The following is an 18,811-nucleotide window of genomic DNA, read 5'->3' as shown; positions in this document are numbered from 1 at the left end:
AGCAGGAATACAGTCCAAGCAGGCAAAAGCTACATTCTCAACTTGGAGCAATCCTGTAGAGCACACAAACTACAATCTATTCACAGCCTATGCTTCTTAAAGAATTTGGCTCCATTTTTCTCTGGAAGGGAGAACTGCAATATTTGGATCCAGGAGCAAATTTCTCCCAGATTTGAAGTCCTCACATCAGAGCTCAGGATCTCTTCAGCCTTCAACAAAAGCCACCGGTATTTTATAACCTGAGTGCCCTACTCTGTTTTCATTCAAACTTCCATGTGAACTGAAGTCTTTTGACAATGCAACACTTCATTCAGGGTAGCTATAGCTTGGCAAAGCTAAAGACAATATAGAAATGAATCTGGTGCAAACCACCAGAGAGACAGACTGGGAATTGCTCTGCACATGCTGTACAGGTGCTAAGTCACAACTATAAATGCTATAAAGAACCAATTGTACTCTTACAAGGTAAAATGAACGTACAGGTAACAACCCAGCAAAACCACTTCAACCTCATTCATTTACCTAGGGAAACAATGCATGCTTACATGTTTAATATTTGTTTAAATGTGTATTTATGGATATAAAAATAAGAAAGAAAGATACAAGAAATATCAACAGCAAGATAGAAGAAATCAGGCCCTTCAGCTTTAAGTCAAACTCAGTATCAACATCATTAAAAAACCCTAACTTCAGGCATGCCGAAGGTGATAAATAAGAGAAGTTAAAAGGTATGCTACATGGCATCAAGACTACCTCAAAAAGTCAAAGTCAAGAGATGAGTTGAGGTAGGGTTTTGGTTTTCAGTTGACCTGAGGTTTAATCCTGAAAGGCTGCTGTGGCACATAATGCTGTGTCCCTCCCTTTCATCACTTTCTGGATGCTTTTCCTGAAATCTAACAGCTGATTTTCCTGGGGAACGGGAGCTTTAGAATCAGATATAACGAATTAAGACAAAGCCAGAATAATTCCCAAAGAAGATAGCCTATGCACGTTCCCGCAAGCAGCTTACCCATTGCCCATCTCAGTGCACTTAAAATCAAGTGTTAGGTCCTCAATAAGGACGCTGTCTGCAGTCTTTAATAGCAATGACTTGCAAAGATGGTGAGACGAAATGGAATGCAGAAGGAATTCTATTTTCTTTTTCAGATTACACCAGAAGATAGCTACTACTTCCATTACTGGAGGAAGGAGAAGACTTACATGAAGAGACTATTCCTCTTTGTCAGGGAAACAAAGATACATGATCACAAAACCTGCTGTCTACTGAGGAACAGTGAATACAGGCTCCTAAGTAGAGAAGCAAAAAATGAAGACCTAGATCCACAAACTGCACACACGAATACAGAAGTTACACCTACTCCACATTTGAAATCGATTTCTACATATCAAAGCTCAGCATCCATATTAAAAAAATATAATCTAGGGCACCTGATAAAAGTGAGTGAGTATTCGCAGCTGTGAGCACATTTTGGGTATTGAGTCTTGAAATTCCTTCATCCTCTTGCTCTCTTCTTCATCTTCTGATGCAGTTACACCCCACTTGCCCTACACAGAGACCAAATGAGTTAAGAGGTCAAGCGTAACATGACGAAAGTTGCTAATCGGGCCACCTTCTGCCCGGCTAAACCACCATGTTTATACAAACCAACCATTGCCATAAAAAGCCAAACATGGAGCCTCTAGTATTGAAACTATCAGTCCCTTTGGTGGTTGTACAGCACATGAAAGAAATCTGAGGTCAGCAAAGCAGCCAAATCTCACACCAGCACTGCATGTCCCACAGCTGACAGTAGGGAGGTAGGCATGGAGCTATGGCGTTTTTTGCAAAAGCGTTCAGAATATTAAAGCCTCTTCTGTTTCCTTCACCTAAAACAGACCTAAACTTCTCATCCTCCAAAGCCCACCGCAGAGTCTATTCACCTAGAAGTTTTGGGCAAGACAGAAATGAAAAACACCATTCAGCAGTTTTGTTTGAATTCACTAGCTATTGCTGATGACTTTTACATTTGTCCCAACTACATTTTTCATTTTTGCTGTACCTCTACATGGTATCTAAAATCCTCTGTATATCAAAAGACAAGTATATCTGCCTCAATTAATTTTCATGTTCTAGCAATATCCTTACTGTACCTCAAGCTCACGCTGTTTTTTCCTCTCTTCAAATTGCAATCTCAGCTGCAGCTCCTCCAAAGCAGCTCTGTACATTGCATCTTGGGCATTCTGGAGCTCAATGATCTGATCAAAAACAGCTCGAAGCTGGTTGAGAAGTACCTGTGAGACAGTTAAGCAACAAAATGATGAAAGTTTGTACGGCAAAAGAGTTTTAAGTTACTACCACTCTTCAGAACATGAGTAAATTAAATCTTTTTACACACAGCTGGAGAGACTGTTTTGCAAAGCCCTTAGTTGTTGCATGATCACACAGCTTCTTAGCACCAAAAGCAACTGGCCCACACAGTGACAAGTTTTATAATCAGCATCTGTCACCGTGTGTGGGGAGTATGTGCAGAGCCTACCATAATAAGGTCTTATATCAGAGAAAGAAAAATGACTTTTCCCCTTGCTCCTATAACATAAGCGAAGATGGTTCCTAACGCGTAAGCCAAGATCACAAAGCTAAAATTTAATGCAAAGGAGAAGACTTACCCTGGAATCGCTATCCAGCAAGCACCGAGCTATGATTGTGTCTAGAAAAACTTCATGAGCTGCAATGATGTGATCCAAGTCCTGTGCTTGTTGGACCTTGTTCCAGAGTTCATCCCACGAACATTCAAGCACCTGGAGCAATGATTCAGGATTGGGCTGTTTTGATTTGCTAGATGACAAGCTCTTTGAAATTTAAGACACACAACACATACAGAATATTAAAAGTACTTCATTTTTAAGCAACTAATTGGGTGGATAGAGTATACCTCAAATGTAATGTAATACTGCATTTGATGAATGAAATGGACCATTTCTGATGCCAGAACGTGACACTGATGCAGCACCCCAGAAAGCTCTGTAAAAAATCCAAAGACATGGCACGTTAAAGACCGCAAGGACAGGCACAGCCATCAAACCAGCTTGGTAAACTTTTTCTACCAAATTGAATATGAATACTTCATAAAACAGCCACTAGTCTTGGTTGGTAGCAGCAATACTGGCTGGCAACAGATGAGCAAAGAACATTGCACAAGTAATTCCTAAAAAATGTGAGCCAAAGATGACACCGACTGTGTGCTCAGACAGCGCTGGAAACTTGCTGAGTATCACCAAGCGAAAAAGACCTTCTCAGTCCCAAGAGACCAAAATACAGTAAACGTCCCATGCGTTCTTTTGGTTGAAAATCTGAGGCCACAGATTTACTGTTGCTTCTGGGCCTCTCATCTCTTACTGTTAGCCTTCAAACCACAGAGAGCATATTTTGCACTACTTAGCTACACTAAGACCAAAAGAGAGGGTGGTTGTGACAGGGGTAGGGAATTTGTGGCTCATGTGGTCCAGGCTCAATTCCCTGATCCACCACAGACACCCACAGGTAAGTCACTAATGGCCTCAGCTGCTCACCTGTAAGAGAAGGTATCTCTGTTGCGGAAGGGTATTATCAAAATTACCATCAACTGCAAAAATTCTCTGGAACGAAGATACTCAGCCTTGTGGAATCAGGCAGATATCCAGACAGAGGAAGCAATTTCTAAAAAGCTGCCAATGTAATTTGCCACTGCAGACAAGCTATGAGACTACTACAAAAGGAATTCTACATTTTCGTATCTTGGGATGTTACAGAACCATCCAATGATCTGAAAGACATTACAAGCTACTCTGTTCACCATTTCTTATGTCTTTGCAGGAAGACTATCCCTAACACATTATGTTGCATCTACTTTAAATAGGATCAATGAAAAAAAAACTCCAGCATTGGCTAAACAATAGAAATTCCTCAACATTGGTGAGTTGGATACATCTGTGTTTCTTCTTCAAATTACTGATAGGAAAAGACTAAGCTTGATACTACTGACTAGGAGTACTCCTTTAAAGCATTAAAATCCCTGGCTGTTAAGACTTTTTGGGAATTGTGAATAAAGTTATCCTTGAAAGTCAATGCTACCTATTTGTAGTAGAAAAACAAAAGACCCTGCAGCTGCTTGCTCCTATCAGTTACTGTCTTCCATTTGGTGCTCTGTGACTGGAAGGGCAAGGTACTGTTTTGGAGGGAGAGAGAGAAAATAAAAGCAAGTTCTACTACTTCTTCATACATCAGTGCTGGGGTGGACTCTCTACGTATTTCAGAAAAAATTCTACTCGCAGCTTCCAACTTAGGCATGCCAGTGAGCAAGAAGGACTCCTGTCCCTCCAGGCAGAAGGCACTACAGGCCTTTGTACACATACTCGCCTTTGTCAGAGGCACAAACTGAGAACTACAACACTCAGCTCCTTCTGCCAACAATAGCTATAAAAGCTTGGCCGGCTTTTTAGATGTCTGCATTACTTAAAACATAGCCAAACCTAAAGGTGACAAGCAACTGAGCTTTTACTTTCAGAAGATTGCTCCATAGCGAAGCATAAGAAAGGCCTCCCAAGGAAGGAGGGGGGGAGGAAAAAAAGGAAGAAAACCCAAACTTCCTTCTGAGAACAAAAGAGCAAACAAAACCCTAGCAATGGCAGACAGCTCCAGCCTGAAGACCCTCAGGCGATGAGAATAAAATCTGTTAACTACACCGTAGTCTCAAAGGGAACAGAAAACAAAACCACAAATAGACTACTAGTTTTGAGTCAAACAAGCACTTATTTGGGACACGGAAATGACAGTAAACTAAATTCTATCTCACAGAAACAGAAAGGGAACCTAGTCATCCCACACAGTTCCAGAGATCAGCCTTGTGCATTGGAGCAGACTTTACAAGATCTTGTTTCCCAGCAACCTTCTGAGGCCAAGGTGTCCACTCCCACCCACCAAACAGTTCCTAATTATCAAAACATAAATATATTTTTGTAAATATTACTATGCCACAAAAAAAAGTGTAACCCTCAATAGGTATTTTTTACTCGGAGAAATGTAGCTAGGTAAAAAAAGTCAAGATTGAGCCAGTACAGATGCTCACAAATATGACTATATTCTCAGCCGAGAAGTAGGATCAAAAAATCCCCGTTCATTAAACATACACCAGAACCACTACACTTAAGAGCTTTCCTATTTCTTCTCAAACACCTGTTTCTCTTATCTTTGCCTCTTCTAAGAGGCACAGGGTAAACAAAAGCACAGGGAATGAGTGAAGGTAAAACTAGTAAGTTTAGAAGCGTGCATGTGTGAGACTTACTAATTCCAGCACAAGAAAGAGGGAGACACAGGGTAACAGATAGGAAGCCATCAACGAAGATGAGTAAAAAGGGATGGAAGAGTAACAGTCTCTTTCCAGAGACATGGGATGTTTCATTTGCTCACTGCTACAAAAACTCACAACCAAGGATTAAGTAAAACAAACAGGAAACTTCCAGTTAGAATAATGTTACTTTATCTTCATCATCATCTATCATTAAACAGTCAGTCAAGAGGAGCAGCAAAATATAAAACTCATCTGTTCCAACAGACCTTTTTCCCCCCTCTTAACATACAGTTTAAAATAAGATGCAGTCATCTAAAGCCAGTTTGCAAGTATGTCATCCATTTGGACTTCTCTCACCTGGTATACTTTTCAGAAGCTTTGCATTGCACATGTGCCCCTTCCATATATCAGTAAGAATATACTCCATTCGCTTCGCTCTCCAAAGGAAATTAAATACTCTTAGATAGTGGCTCATGCACTCACGTGTAAATACCTACAAAACAAACAAAGTATCAGTACAAATTTAATAGACATGTCATGTGTTCTGAAGGACCAAGAACCTCTTCACAGTCCATCTATTCCGACCCATGCAGTTTACTGGTAAATATTGTCTAAACAAAATCCCTGGAAACGCCAGAGCTTTTGGGAAGACTCTCCCTCAAGGGCTGAACTAAGTTACCTAACACTCAAGTAGGCACAGGGCACTGCTGAGGGCAGAGCTAAGCACCTCCTCTGGTCCAGAGTGCACTTCAACAGCACCATCATTTTATTTTTTGCATTTTAACACTAAAAGGATTCCCACATCATCAATTTTTCCACATCATATCCTTGAGAAGACTGAAGACAATGAAGTAGGAACGCACTGAAGCTTATATGCTTTTCAACACGAGTCCTCCACATAGGCATCTTTTCCATATTTAAAAAAATTTAAATAAAAAGGTTGTTTTGTTTTCTTGATTTTTTTTTTTTTTTAAATCCTAAGTACTGCTCTGATGCTTTTGCCAGTTCCAACTCATTATAGGCTGAGAAAGTACAACTGTATTCGTCGTCCTACCAACACGCCAACTGAAAAAGCTTGGACCCACATGTAGGACGGAATAATTTCTTGGGAGGTTTTGAGCACTTCCAATCCCAAATGGGAGGAAGTGTAAGAAGGGGTGAACAAGACAAAGCCTAAACATTTCGCTCTTTTCAAACTACACGAAAATTCCTTCTGCTGGTCAGACTCACATTTTGATGTCCTGGTTTTTTTAAAAAAAAAAAAAAAAAAAAGGAAGTTCTTTAGAAGTTCTTTAGAGGCTAAATGCAGTCTGATCAATAGTGCAGCTATTTTCTCAGTAGTTCTAATGAACACTATCTATCAAATTTCATTTAGATACTACAAGTAGGTTCTCCTCAAATACATTCTTCAGTTCCTTGCAAATTATCCCAAATTAGCAGCTACAGCCTAGTTATAATGGAAGAAGAGGAGCACTCCATTTATTAAGTACTTGCTAAAATCTCTGCTGGAACAAATGAATTACTGATTTTCAGTAATGATTGTTTTAAATGTAGCTTTTTAGCACTCACGGTTAATTTATAAGAATTGAGATTTTGGCTCAACCGTTTATACAGTGGATGTATCCAAGATATCCAAGATGCCAAAAAAAAAAAAAAAAAAAAAAAAAAAAAAAAAGAGGTCTCTCTGATCTTACACTCCAGAATAAAAAAGGTTACTTCAATTAAAAAAAAAATTTAGCAATTGATTTCAGTATCTGAGACATGTTCACAGCCAGCAGTATATAACATTACCGTTGCTATTGGCCCATCAACATGATAGTCCAAGCTGAAGACATCCCATCCAGTGTCCCCAGGAGATACCTGCATTAAAAAGATATGCTACTTTCAATGTATAACCAGAGCACACTAGTGCTGAAGAGCAAACTCTTGGTTACTCTTCCATTCTCCGCAGCCTATGAAAAAGCAAGCATCCACATCTATAGATACAGGAGTTCCCTGTCGAAAGTAGTAGATTAAGCAAAAATGAACCGAAGTTTGACACAAGGGTGGGATTCATCTCACCCAAATGCTGATGTTTGTAATGTCAGTGTTTTTCCATTGGAGCTAGTAAAGGAAATGAAGGGAAGGAAAAACTTCCTAGGCAGGACTCAGCCTAAGGTATAGACTTATTTCAGATGCTACAGTACATCAGTTAACTCCCACCTCTGGGACTGGAGCTTTCTCATTAACTCAAGTTTCTTACCAGAGGTCTCCTTCATGAAACGCACTTTTGTTGCTTCACTCTTTGTAACTACTAGCGACAAAGAGATCATCTCCCAGATTCTTGTAAGAGCAACAGCAGTAGGAGCTGCTTGCTGAACCTCAAATCAGGGCCACCAGCATCAATTACTATTAGACCCCAAATACTCAACTTCGTATTGTCAATGAAATAGCTGTAAACCCACAGCTTGAAATACAAATAGATAATAGGCAGGAAAGGGGAAAAGAAGAGAAGAGCTATTAAATGAGGTTTAGATAATTCAAAGTAGACCTCAGTGGAAAAGGGGGGAATATATTTACTATATACACATATGAAAATTTTGTTTCATATAGATGTCCGCATGTACACACACACAAAAAAAGGTATGTTTCAGGTCAAAGTCACCATGATGCAACAGACCTCCAGAAGTCGAACATCCAATCGTTTGAGAATCTCAGGATTATCAAACTGGGCATTAGTTGCCCTCACCGCTGTTTCAAGGATTCCAGTTAGATTATGCTGATATAAGGTCGTAGCTGGTCGTGCAAGCTCTGGCCTGGTGGTTATGAAACAAACAGTCATGGCATATTACTGAGACATTCTGCAGCAGCAATTTGGTAGTAACTGCAGCACACAGTGAAACACTTTTCTGACAGACTTTCAAAACCTCTTGTATTACTTTTTCAGTCTTAACCATGAAGAAAATCAATAAGCAAAATATTTCAGCGGAACATGAGCAGAATATGTTTATTCATATGCAGTTATACAGCTGAACATCAGCATGAGGAGTAACTTTATCCTCATTTAACGCCAGTAATTTGAAATTGCTGGATAGCATAACTGTTTTGTAATTTTAGTTGCATTCATATCTAAAATGAGGCAGATTACATCATTAACAAATCAAACCAATAATTTAATTTCAGTTTTAAGAAACTTACTGACAGCCATCTCACAGGCTTAGAAGTGCTGGCAGAAGCACACAAACCCACCTTAAACTTAAACTTTCCAAAGAGTTGCAACATGCAAGTAACAAGCACCTTGCACTACTCCTCTCCCTCATGATCAGTACCGGAAAGCCCCTCACTACTTCTGCCTCAAATGTAATACTGATTCCACAAACCAGCCTTACTCTGCTTCACACTAATTTTCACTTTAAAAAGCATGGTCATGTACAAATCATCACCAGACAGTGTTGGTTTTGATTTATAAACAAGTTAATGGAAGCTCTATTACAAAGCCTGCCTTCTAGACCAAAGGAAAACTTTGTGAAGGACGTTTTTAGTAGACTAAGTTTCATCAGTAGCACCAGCATGTAAAAGCAGTGAGCTTGCAAATACACTTTAAGAACTGAAACAGATACTTGTGGGTGCACCTGAGTGCTTAAAACAGAGGCTGGTGAGGCATCAATTAAATTTTTAAAAATGCATCGAGGGGTTTTGACACAATGTTTTGGACGAAACACCTCCAAAACATAAAAGCGTAACATTCACAGCAATGCTAACTAGTGGCATCAAGAGCAAGAGAACTTCTCTGCTTAAATTTGCTGACAGGAGCGAGAGAAGTGCTAACATCCTTGAGGCTGTCACAGGCTCAAGTGCAAAGGTATCTATATTAGTGCAACTTTTCAAGATACTGTGAAATGGTACGGTATATACTTCCTACGAAAAAGGAAGAACAAAGTTTAAGCCTTAGGGTCAAAGAAATTAAATCAAAAATAGAATTTAAAAGTTGCTCTATTAAACCTTTGAGTAATAAGATAGTTAATGGGTCCTCTTCCAAAAGCAAAACAGCTTCTGTGCTGATCATGCTCATTTGCAAGCATCAGAAATTCAACATAATTACCCTTCCTACTCTCTTACTTGAGCAAGTCCATTAAATGCCTGATAAAGTCTCCTTGACCAAGTAGTAAGTAGCGCCTCATGGCCTGCATGTGTTCCAGTAAATTGTACTTCTTATTGAGCACATCCAGCAGGTATTTGCTGGTCTCAAAATAAGCTGCATCAATTTTCTCTTGAAATGCATTTTCCAAATCTGTGAACAAATCAGCAGCTAAAAAAAAAAAAGAAAAAAGTTAAAATTAAATTAGTTTTTTTCCAAAACTGAGGCAAACAGGCTTTGGAATTGAAACATACAAGCAGAGAAATTGCTATTTATTCTGATCCACTACATTATACATTTGGCATAGCCAAAGTGAAAGCAAGTCTAAAGCAGCCCATACTTCAACACTATTACTTTTAATCTGTGCCCAGATTGTACTTTCCAATAAGAGCTCATATTATTTCATCACTTTTACACAGAAAGTGATTATTTTTTTTTATTTATTTATTTTTTTAGCTTGCCAAAATACTGCAGTTTACAGAATCAAATAATTTGAAGGAGATCTAAAAGGTCAGAGTTAGGGAAAAGCTTTGTTGGGGGGATCTAAATCAGAAGTCACTTCGGGGGGGGGGGAAGGGGGGAAGAAAAAAAGAAATCAAAGGATCCATCAGAACATCCAACAGAAAAAAGTTCCCACATATAAATCAGAATGAGAGAGGAGGGAATATGCTTGCATCACCTGCAGGACAGCCAGCAATCTGATGTTTTCTTCTCCACCGTTAATGCATGGCAACTTGGGGCAGAAAGTAGGACACAGCCCTTTAGTAGGAAGCGTATTTCACTCTTTTCTACAACTACAACCTTAGTAAGAAATGGACTGCAATAAGGCTGTTACAAGATAGCAAGAAGTGTGGCCTCTTCAGGCAGCATGGAGCCAAACTCCAAATACTGGACTGCCAACTATCATAAGATTCAGACCTTCCTCAGCATTAAAGGATATACTCTACTCCCACATTCAAAAATTTTAAATTACACAACTATTGCTCTAAAGGTAAAAAAATGAAGATCCAGGTACTAAATTAAGACTGTAAAACAGTGCACTGCCTGCTCCAGGATTAGTTTCAACCTGTACTGCAGACAGGAAAAATTAAAACCAAGTTTCATGTTGTTCTGATGAGATTCAGCCTCAATTAATAAAATGCTTTTAAATTGAAGAAATAAACAGCGGTTCTAATAAAAGAAGTCACACTTTAATGAGAGAAACCTCACAATGTCTGGTTCAATGACATTCCCTGAGGTTTCCAAACTCTCATTCAGCAACCTGCGAAGCTCTCCATAAGACCCCAAAAGTGCAAGCATATGCAGAGATGTCAAAGAGATTACAAGAGATTGTATAATACATTGCTGTGCTCAAAATCCCTACACTAGAAGCATACTACTTAGTCAAGTAACACGCATCAAGCTTAAGAGATGTGAGAATTAATACAGCCTATAGTAAGGAATCCTCAAAGTGCTCTTTTCAGTCACTGACAGCAAACCAGGAGAGACAGCTCACCAAGGTCTCTGCTCACTCTGGTCAAGGTAGAGATCTGCTGTGATCTGACAAAGCAATTCTTGCATTGCTCAAGTAAGGAAGCATGTAGCAGTGTTCCCATTGCTGGGAAAAAGGGAAAAACATCAGTTCATGCAAATGCATTTGTCTCACTGGAACGTCCAAACAATTCTGACTTTCATCTAGTCTTTCCCTGTCAGCAGATCCTGTCCTCTTAACTGCTACCTTCAAAAGATGGGTTCAAGTGTGGCTGCTTGCATGTATAGTGGTACCAGCCATCTGATCTGCTACATGGCTTCACTGCTGGCTTTGGAGGAAGAAGGAAGGCCTTCCAGAAAAGAAAAAAAGCTAAAAGAGGAGTTTCACGGATAGAACACAGTAAGTTACAACACCCCAATGATCTGTTCTTGCAAGAGTCTTTCCACAAGATGCTGCAAGCCTAACGGGCAAAGCAAAAGAGGGAACAAGCCAACCCAAAAAGAGTTATGAGCTAATACCTTCAGTGACTGGACACAAAGGTTGGGCCTAGGACTGGCTCGAGGCACAGGGAAAGCCAACAGGCAGCAGGCAATTGCCTAGTTTGCCTATGGCAAGCCTACCAAGTCACACATGCTGGTTCTGCCTCCACTCAAATAGGGGTAAGCATGTGTAAGGCAGTACCTATGGCTGAGGACACACGGACCAGTCTCAACTTTTTGTTATCCCAAGCAGAAAAAAAGCCTTTTCCCTCTCCTTAGTACTGCTCCTTGTCTTGAGGGAAGTGACATGGCCACAGCCCTTCACCTCTGAGACTGGAAAATTCAAGTTTACATGTGTAGCTGTAACGCACTATCTCTGCATACATGCACACCAGCATAGGCAATGCACCATCCCTGTCTGACATGCAAAACTACTAAAAAGGTTGCTTACATCAACAAAAAAGAGGCCTAGGCACAAGTTTTTAAAGCTGTGCTAAATTATCTCCGGAAATAATGAAAAGCCAGAAATGGGTCAAGAAAGGATCAGGCAAAAAGCACTGACAGACAGGCCCATGAGTTGCTATTGAATGTAGTGGTCTCATGTCATTCCTGGTTCAGAAGTTCCCAAACTGTGGACAGCCAGAGGTTGGAGCTGGGATCACTTTATCTTCCTTTTTTACTGTTCTTCTTTAATTTGCTGTGGAACCTTATCACTTGTGTTTCTCCAGTTTCCTTTTGATGCTGAAGTGATTGTGATGTAAAAAACTCTTTGAACATGTATTAAACAGGAAGTCAGAAATGAAGAACAGCGTAGAAGTTGGTCATCTTGCCTGACAGGGGATTGTAGCAGGAATAACAATAAAGATACTGTACAAGATGTCAAAAAGTGCAAAGAAGGATGTTCTTAGAAAACTAAGTAAAAAACTTGACAGAAAACAAATGTTTAGATAATTCTTCTCTTGGCAAAAGCTAGATATGCTAGTAGGACATCATTATGCTTCTAGAAATTATGTACAAAATAGAATCAGAGAAATTATCCCAGTGATCTACATCTTAACAATTAGACTCTCTTTGGTATATTAAACAAGTTATAAAAAGAAGTTATAGCAGTAAAATATAACCTTCACCAGGCGAGAGCAAGTTGTCCTTTCTCCCAGACGCAGCAGCATCCTATGCATTACCTTACCTTCTTTGCTTAGTATTTACACATAAAGTCTCCTTGTTTTAGATGTTTATTATTTGCTATCTTTCATCATAACAATGTTAACTTCACTGCAAAGAATATGCCACCAAAGAATAACTGCAAATGGTATATAAGTTCTCATTCATTAAAACTGAAATCTCTTCTGAATAGAAAGAAATAACTTGAAGGAATCCTGACAGTTAAGTTTTGGTTTAATGTTCAGCAACTGGCAACCCCAATTTTAAGTAATCTTCAAGAAGAATTTTACTAATCTTCCACATACTCACTTCGGACATATTATAGTGGTAGAGTACATTTACAGAAAGGCTTCTGTCCTGCCTGTTTTTACTGCTTATTCTCTTATTTACAACTAACGGATTATTTATTATTTTTTAATCACAGAATTAATTCAGTATTATTATGGAATTGTATGATGAAGTATATTTGATGAGAAGTCACAAGTGCTAAATTCTTACTGCAGCACTCGAGAATATCCCTGCCCCCACCCCAGCCCCCTCAACAAAAGTCAGCTGAAGGCAGACTGGTTTCTGAATGGTTTCATTCAGAAATCCAGTACATTAAGAACCATCCAGCAAACCTATCAAATTAAGAAAAGAAAATTACACATATGCATCTTCCTACATCTGTTGCAAAATGCAAGTATCCATTAAAATACCTATATTTTAGGGCAGATGCAACTTTTGTACTCCTTTCCACCCCACTATCCAAAATGTCAGTTTACAGTCTAAACCACATATTGTACAGAGCTCAGTTCAAAAGGAAGAAGTTGACTAACTTCTTGATACACTACCATCTTTTGAAGACTCTGCAGATTTTGCCACAGCAATCATCTTTGTGGATGGAGTTTGATCATGACAAACTTGATGCAAGAAGTTTATGGATTTTCCTATTAGGAGTACCTGAAGAAAAAAGGATTTTTTTTTTTTAATGATTTGCATATAAGGAAAAAAAAAACCCACAACAAAAAAGCCACGTACAGCCACCAGGACAACAGGGTATTTTGTCATCTTTCTGTGCGCTTAGCTTCACAATCCTAACCACAGCAATCCAGAACTTCAATGCTAACACAAAAAAGTTTTAAACAAACTTCTTTTTCTCCCTTGAGATCTCCTTAAACAAAGTTTATCAGTTAGAGAATGGAAAGGAGAAACCATCTTATAGTCTTCCTCAGCAAACAATTCTAAAATTCTTAAGACGATTATTTACTGTTAAATTTGGCCTCTATTTTCTTAATGGAAATCTAAACAGCAGCATAGGGCAAACAAATCATCAGAAGATTAACTTTTGAATTCATACCTTTTTTGATTGCTCCATTGTAATAAAAGAAGGGATCATTGATTTTCTCAAAGTGTATTTGTCATGCCACAACCGATCAGTTTTAACTGTAGGATCTGAAGCTACAAAAAACTGTAGATTGAAATAAATATTAAAACCAAAAGATGAATGTAAACTCTCTCCCCTAGTGTTTCATTTCTGTATTCAGAGAACTGTAAAAATATTCTGAGTTATTCTTTTAAGTAAAAAAACAAAAAAAAAAAAATTTTTTTTCACAGCTAACATGCAGACTTGTCCTGGCAATTGATATGTAAATTGTATGTTGACCAATATGAACTCTGAAGAAAACAGTTAAAGAACAGCTCACATAATTTAATCTCCTCTGTACATTATGAAACCTTGACTACCTCAGGGTAAAGTGTACTATCTGTAAAACATCCACTATGAAATACAAGGCGTATAGCATTTTCCGGCAATTAGTTATACAGTTAGGGTAGGAGACAAAGTTCAGAATATAAGTATAATATGCTTTTATTTTACTGGTTCTATTTTTACTCAAGCCCCTTTGAATTTCCTCCTATTTTAACAGATGCAGAATTGCAGAAAAAAAAACCCACCACAAAACCAACAAATCCTGTGACTGAACTGGTGATCAAATGCTAAGGTCTCTCAATTCCACGCAAGAGAATACTTTCATTTGTAAGAAAATAAAACTACATAATTAGTTTTGTTAAAATGACTTGCAGATGGATTCTGTCCTCATCCTGTCAAACAAGATATTCATTTTTTGGACAAGAACTTCTTTCAGTGCCTCCAAATACCATTTCCACCAAGAATGGACAATTGTCTTTGTTCAAAAACCGTGTCTAAGGTATGAAAATTGTAGCTTTCAGTACACCACATCCAACAGTGACTTTCAGTATTAAGAACACTCTTACAGTGAATGTGTAAATTTTTAAACAAAGAGTTGAAAGCTAATGAATGATATAAAAAACAAAAAAGACAACACCTCACGTCTCAGGAGTAGCTGTAGTAGAAGTACACTTCTAGCCATAAAGACTCATAGACATTTCACACAAGTCTCCTAACGCTGACCTTAAAGATCAGCTGTGGGTGATATTTGTACTCATTTTCATTTTGACTCAGATGGACAGTTTCAGAAATCAGACAGCATATTTTACACTCAAGTGAAGTTGAGATGTGTCTCAGAAGTGCTCAATTCATTTTTAAAAATTACTCTTTGGCTTCTTGGAACCAAAAAAATGTCACTTTAACAAGACTGTACTGATTGGAGACAGGAAAAAGAGTTGGGAGAGCTTAAAAAGGCATAAAAATATTTCTAATAAGAAAAAGGACAGTTACTAGAACTTGCTGTTACAGAAGTCAGAACAAATAACTCTGTAGAGTTTCTAGAGGAACTCTAGAGGAACCGTAAACCTCTTCTACCCAATTTGACAAACCAAAGTTATTTATGAAGCTGAGGATAACCGTAGGTAGTCAGAGTAGATTATTCTGAACTTTATTCCAAATACAAGGCTTGCATTTTAAACAGCTACAAAGAACTTGGCATAGATTATTATTGTTACACTAAGCAAGAAAAGATACAGGGATGACTTTGTCTCTCTTCAGAAGCAAGCATCTATTTTTAGTCCATCATTCTGCCTCTACTAAACAGACCCAGGATATGATTCACTGACGACAGTATACTGCATTGCAACCTCCAGACATCGCACTGACTGAATCCATGAAGAGAGTCACATTTCATGTTGTCACCGTATATATTACTTACCCATATGTTATATGTTTCCATCACAGTCTACTTTTCAAATTCTCCACTAAGCTTCCCACAGATTACACTCTCACAAAGCAAACGAACAGAGATAAAATATTTATTGTATCACCTGCATTACCTCATGGTATGTATCCTCCAGCTCTCCATCATAAATCCAGCGGTAAAGGAAATTCAGTACAGGATGGGATACTAGGCCAAGAATGTGCTGAACCAGAGATCTCATGTAGGGATCTCCTGTTTTAGTATAGGCATGAACTGCTGAGGCTAGTTCACCACCTTTTCTCCCTGTAAGATTATAGGGGAGAGGAACAGAAATGTATGACAGAAAAATACATATACCAAACTTGAATTCAGCAGCCATTGATTTTAGCTAGTCATATGTCACCCAGAGCTTGCTGGACAGCAATTCTAAAATGTAGCAAAAGTTGTTTGTTTTTTTTTTTACATTGACAGTGAATTCCTAGGTTTTAAGGCATGAATCATTAATCTCACTGAAGCATTAAGCACAGTTCTCTGACACCGTATTCTGTCTACTTTATGATAGCTTGAAGGAATGCAAATTTCAAGGCGTCAGGTCACACACAAAGGTTGACTTTATGCTTTTGTTCACAACCATCCCCACTAGAATAGCATTAAAGGAGCCTTAGTATGTTTTCCTTCTCTCCTGTACTTGACTCTCTCCCAGATGTTCTGTGTGAATACATACACACAAACACATCTTTCCTGCTTCTTGGTTACAGTTCCCCCCATAGCTCCTTTAGGCAATATGTCCTGTCTTCTTGCAATTGAAAGGTAAGAGGCTGTCAAAAAAAAAAAAAAAAAAAAAAGTAGAACTAGTACTTGTTTTGCTGTTATGCTGCACAGCCTAAAGGTTCCTTGCAGCACAGTCTGTAGCATTCAAAATTTTCCTGAATGTCTTAAAAGTAAAGCCCACTTTTTTTTCCAAAATTGTTACCAATTCCAATAATCAAGGTAAAACAGATGTAAGCTTTTTTGGTTAAGATGCTCTTTCCAAAGGGCCACAATCTCCATTTATTTTCAAAGACAGCAAAGCTGAAGTAGCCTTAGGGAAAAGCATAGCCTATGGGTCAGTTACTGGCCAAAGTTTTGGTCAACTCCAACACCACTCCTCAGCATTTTCTCCTCAGCATGGATTGTCAATACAGCCATGCACTATATGCAGATTTGTAAAGTTTCGTTGTTTCACATGAATCTGCAGACAAGTTGCAAATGACTCCTATATGCCATCATATATAGAGGAAGAGCATAATGCTCATACCTAATGAAGAGACTAAACCAACCATTTCATAATGTATTAGTGGGTTTTTGCAGTGTAACATTCTATGATTCTATGACTCAAATTGAATAATTGAAAACAGCACGAAAAGTGTGTGCATAAAATTTGAAGGATTTCTCAAGCATGTTCTAGTTTAAAAAAAAACCAACAAAATAAAAAAACATAAGTGTATCAAAACAGAACTACAATTCGTCAGTTTTTTGCTTTAACTAAAAGAGAGAGAATCCTCTGGATTAGCTACTTAAAATTTTCTAAAAAAACATAACAGTAATAATATTGATATCCGCCTTTGGCACGCACAACCACTCAAAGTTACTTAACTTCCCCATAAATACTAAATTCATGTTAAACACACCTTGACAGTGATCAACAAGTGCTGCAAGGGTCTTTAACCTTATTTTAGGATCGTATGTCCAGACTAGAAGACGTCGAAGAGTTAAACTGCTCTCAAGTCCCAAATTCACGCCCTGATCATCTTCCAATTGCAACTGATCAAATTAGAAACAGAAAGACATATCAAGGAACAAAACTGGCAAAACTGAAGCAGAACTGATATTTCACAGTTTTTGTTCTGAAGTTTGCTTTTTAGTAATACACTTGAAATACCCAGTATTATATGTTCTCTCATTAAATCATTGGGCCAAAACCCGAGAGCCACACAAGAGGAAACAGAGAATCATGCGCAGGTAAAAGGACAGAGACAAGTAGAAGTGTAACAGGGCAGACAGAGCACAAAGGCCAAGAAAGTTAAAGAAAGCAAGGTGATAGATAGTCACAAAAGGAGAGAAGAGCAAAGAAAAAGAGAGCAGAGATCCTGAAAGACAGCAAGTATTGGCCAAAGAGATGCTCAGAAAAGAGTAAAGAAAAACATCTAAAGGAAAGGAAAGGGTGTAGCAGGTAAAATTTTTATTACTGCACAGCCTGCTTATTTTAGTTCAACATGGGACAAATTCTGTTCAATGTCTTCCTCCAGAAGCCATCAGTTAGGTATACAGCGAGATTAAGGAATTGATACCATTGAAAAAAACATTAAAAGCTACAATAAGAAAAATCTGTCACAATGTGACTACCAAGAACCTTCCAACACCATGGAAAATGAAAGCCAAATATTTGCATCTGAAATGCAAATGCACATCTCATACAAGTACAGATGGAGTAAGCAGGATAAGAACACAACTTAAGAATATAGAAGCAAGTTCCTAGAGCAGTCCAAGCAGATACAGAAAAGATGCTCTGTTTCTTCCTGTATGCCACAACAAATCCACTCCGTGCTTCCACGGCTAGCACATTTTTTGCCAAATACAATGTATCAGTTAAACTTAAGTCTAGTGCCATCCACATTAAGCTCAGCCTTAAAGCCAGTTAAATTCATTAGCTCCTGAATGCTCCTGGGTCCATGGTTTTTTTTGTTTGTTTGTTTTTTTGTTTTGAACTCATCTTGGAAAAAGATGGAAATTGGCAACGATAAGAGAGATATACGAGCAAGAACCGCCCTTTGTCTTTAGGGAAGAGATTATGCACTTACATCTTCATCATGGAAGTGCATTTTTAAAGGGGCTGGCAATGTGAAAACAGTCTGCAAGGAAAAGACCTGAAAAGCTTACAGAATAGTATACACTCAGGACAACTCTTTCCGAGGAAAAAACATGTTTGGGGGAAGCTCTGAAGACATAACATAAAGTTATATAGAGAAAGACAGTACAGAACCCTTTGATGAGATTCTTGTTATGTACTACTATGCCTGAACTGTTAACTAGAACTGCAGCTAACAACTCCTAAGCTGGCAGCCTGTATGATCTCCTGAATACAAGAATGCAGCATGCTCTCAATTCCAAGACACAATTTTCTACATGTTTTCAAGCAACTGAAA

General features: G+C 38.4%; 1 protein-coding gene across 1 annotated transcript in view; it reads right to left on the bottom strand.

The window, feature by feature from the left end:
• TUBGCP3 (tubulin, gamma complex associated protein 3) overlaps nt 1-18,517 on the bottom strand; it is a gene marked incomplete at its 5' end in the record, with an annotated part of 19,853 nt that extends 1,336 nt beyond the window's left edge. The window contains 13 exons of the mRNA XM_009577890.1: nt 1,429-1,545; nt 2,131-2,271; nt 2,647-2,778; nt 2,913-3,001; nt 5,664-5,799; nt 7,098-7,166; nt 7,966-8,101; nt 9,405-9,594; nt 13,368-13,476; nt 13,874-13,984; nt 15,763-15,929; nt 17,297-17,429; nt 18,467-18,517. Coding sequence (XP_009576185.1) covers nt 1,429-1,545; nt 2,131-2,271; nt 2,647-2,778; nt 2,913-3,001; nt 5,664-5,799; nt 7,098-7,166; nt 7,966-8,101; nt 9,405-9,594; nt 13,368-13,476; nt 13,874-13,984; nt 15,763-15,929; nt 17,297-17,429; nt 18,467-18,517 — 1,581 coding nt within the window. The remainder of the gene's footprint in view (nt 1-1,428; nt 1,546-2,130; nt 2,272-2,646; nt 2,779-2,912; nt 3,002-5,663; nt 5,800-7,097; nt 7,167-7,965; nt 8,102-9,404; nt 9,595-13,367; nt 13,477-13,873; nt 13,985-15,762; nt 15,930-17,296; nt 17,430-18,466) is intronic.
• Nucleotides 18,518-18,811: the final 294 nt, after the last annotated feature.

Source organism: Fulmarus glacialis, unplaced genomic scaffold (genome assembly GCF_000690835.1).
Source record: "Fulmarus glacialis isolate BGI_N327 unplaced genomic scaffold, ASM69083v1 scaffold15835, whole genome shotgun sequence".
Taxonomy (NCBI): Eukaryota; Metazoa; Chordata; class Aves; order Procellariiformes; family Procellariidae; genus Fulmarus; species Fulmarus glacialis.
Note: the sequence above shows the minus strand (reverse complement) of the source record. Positions and strands in the feature narration are given on the sequence as shown.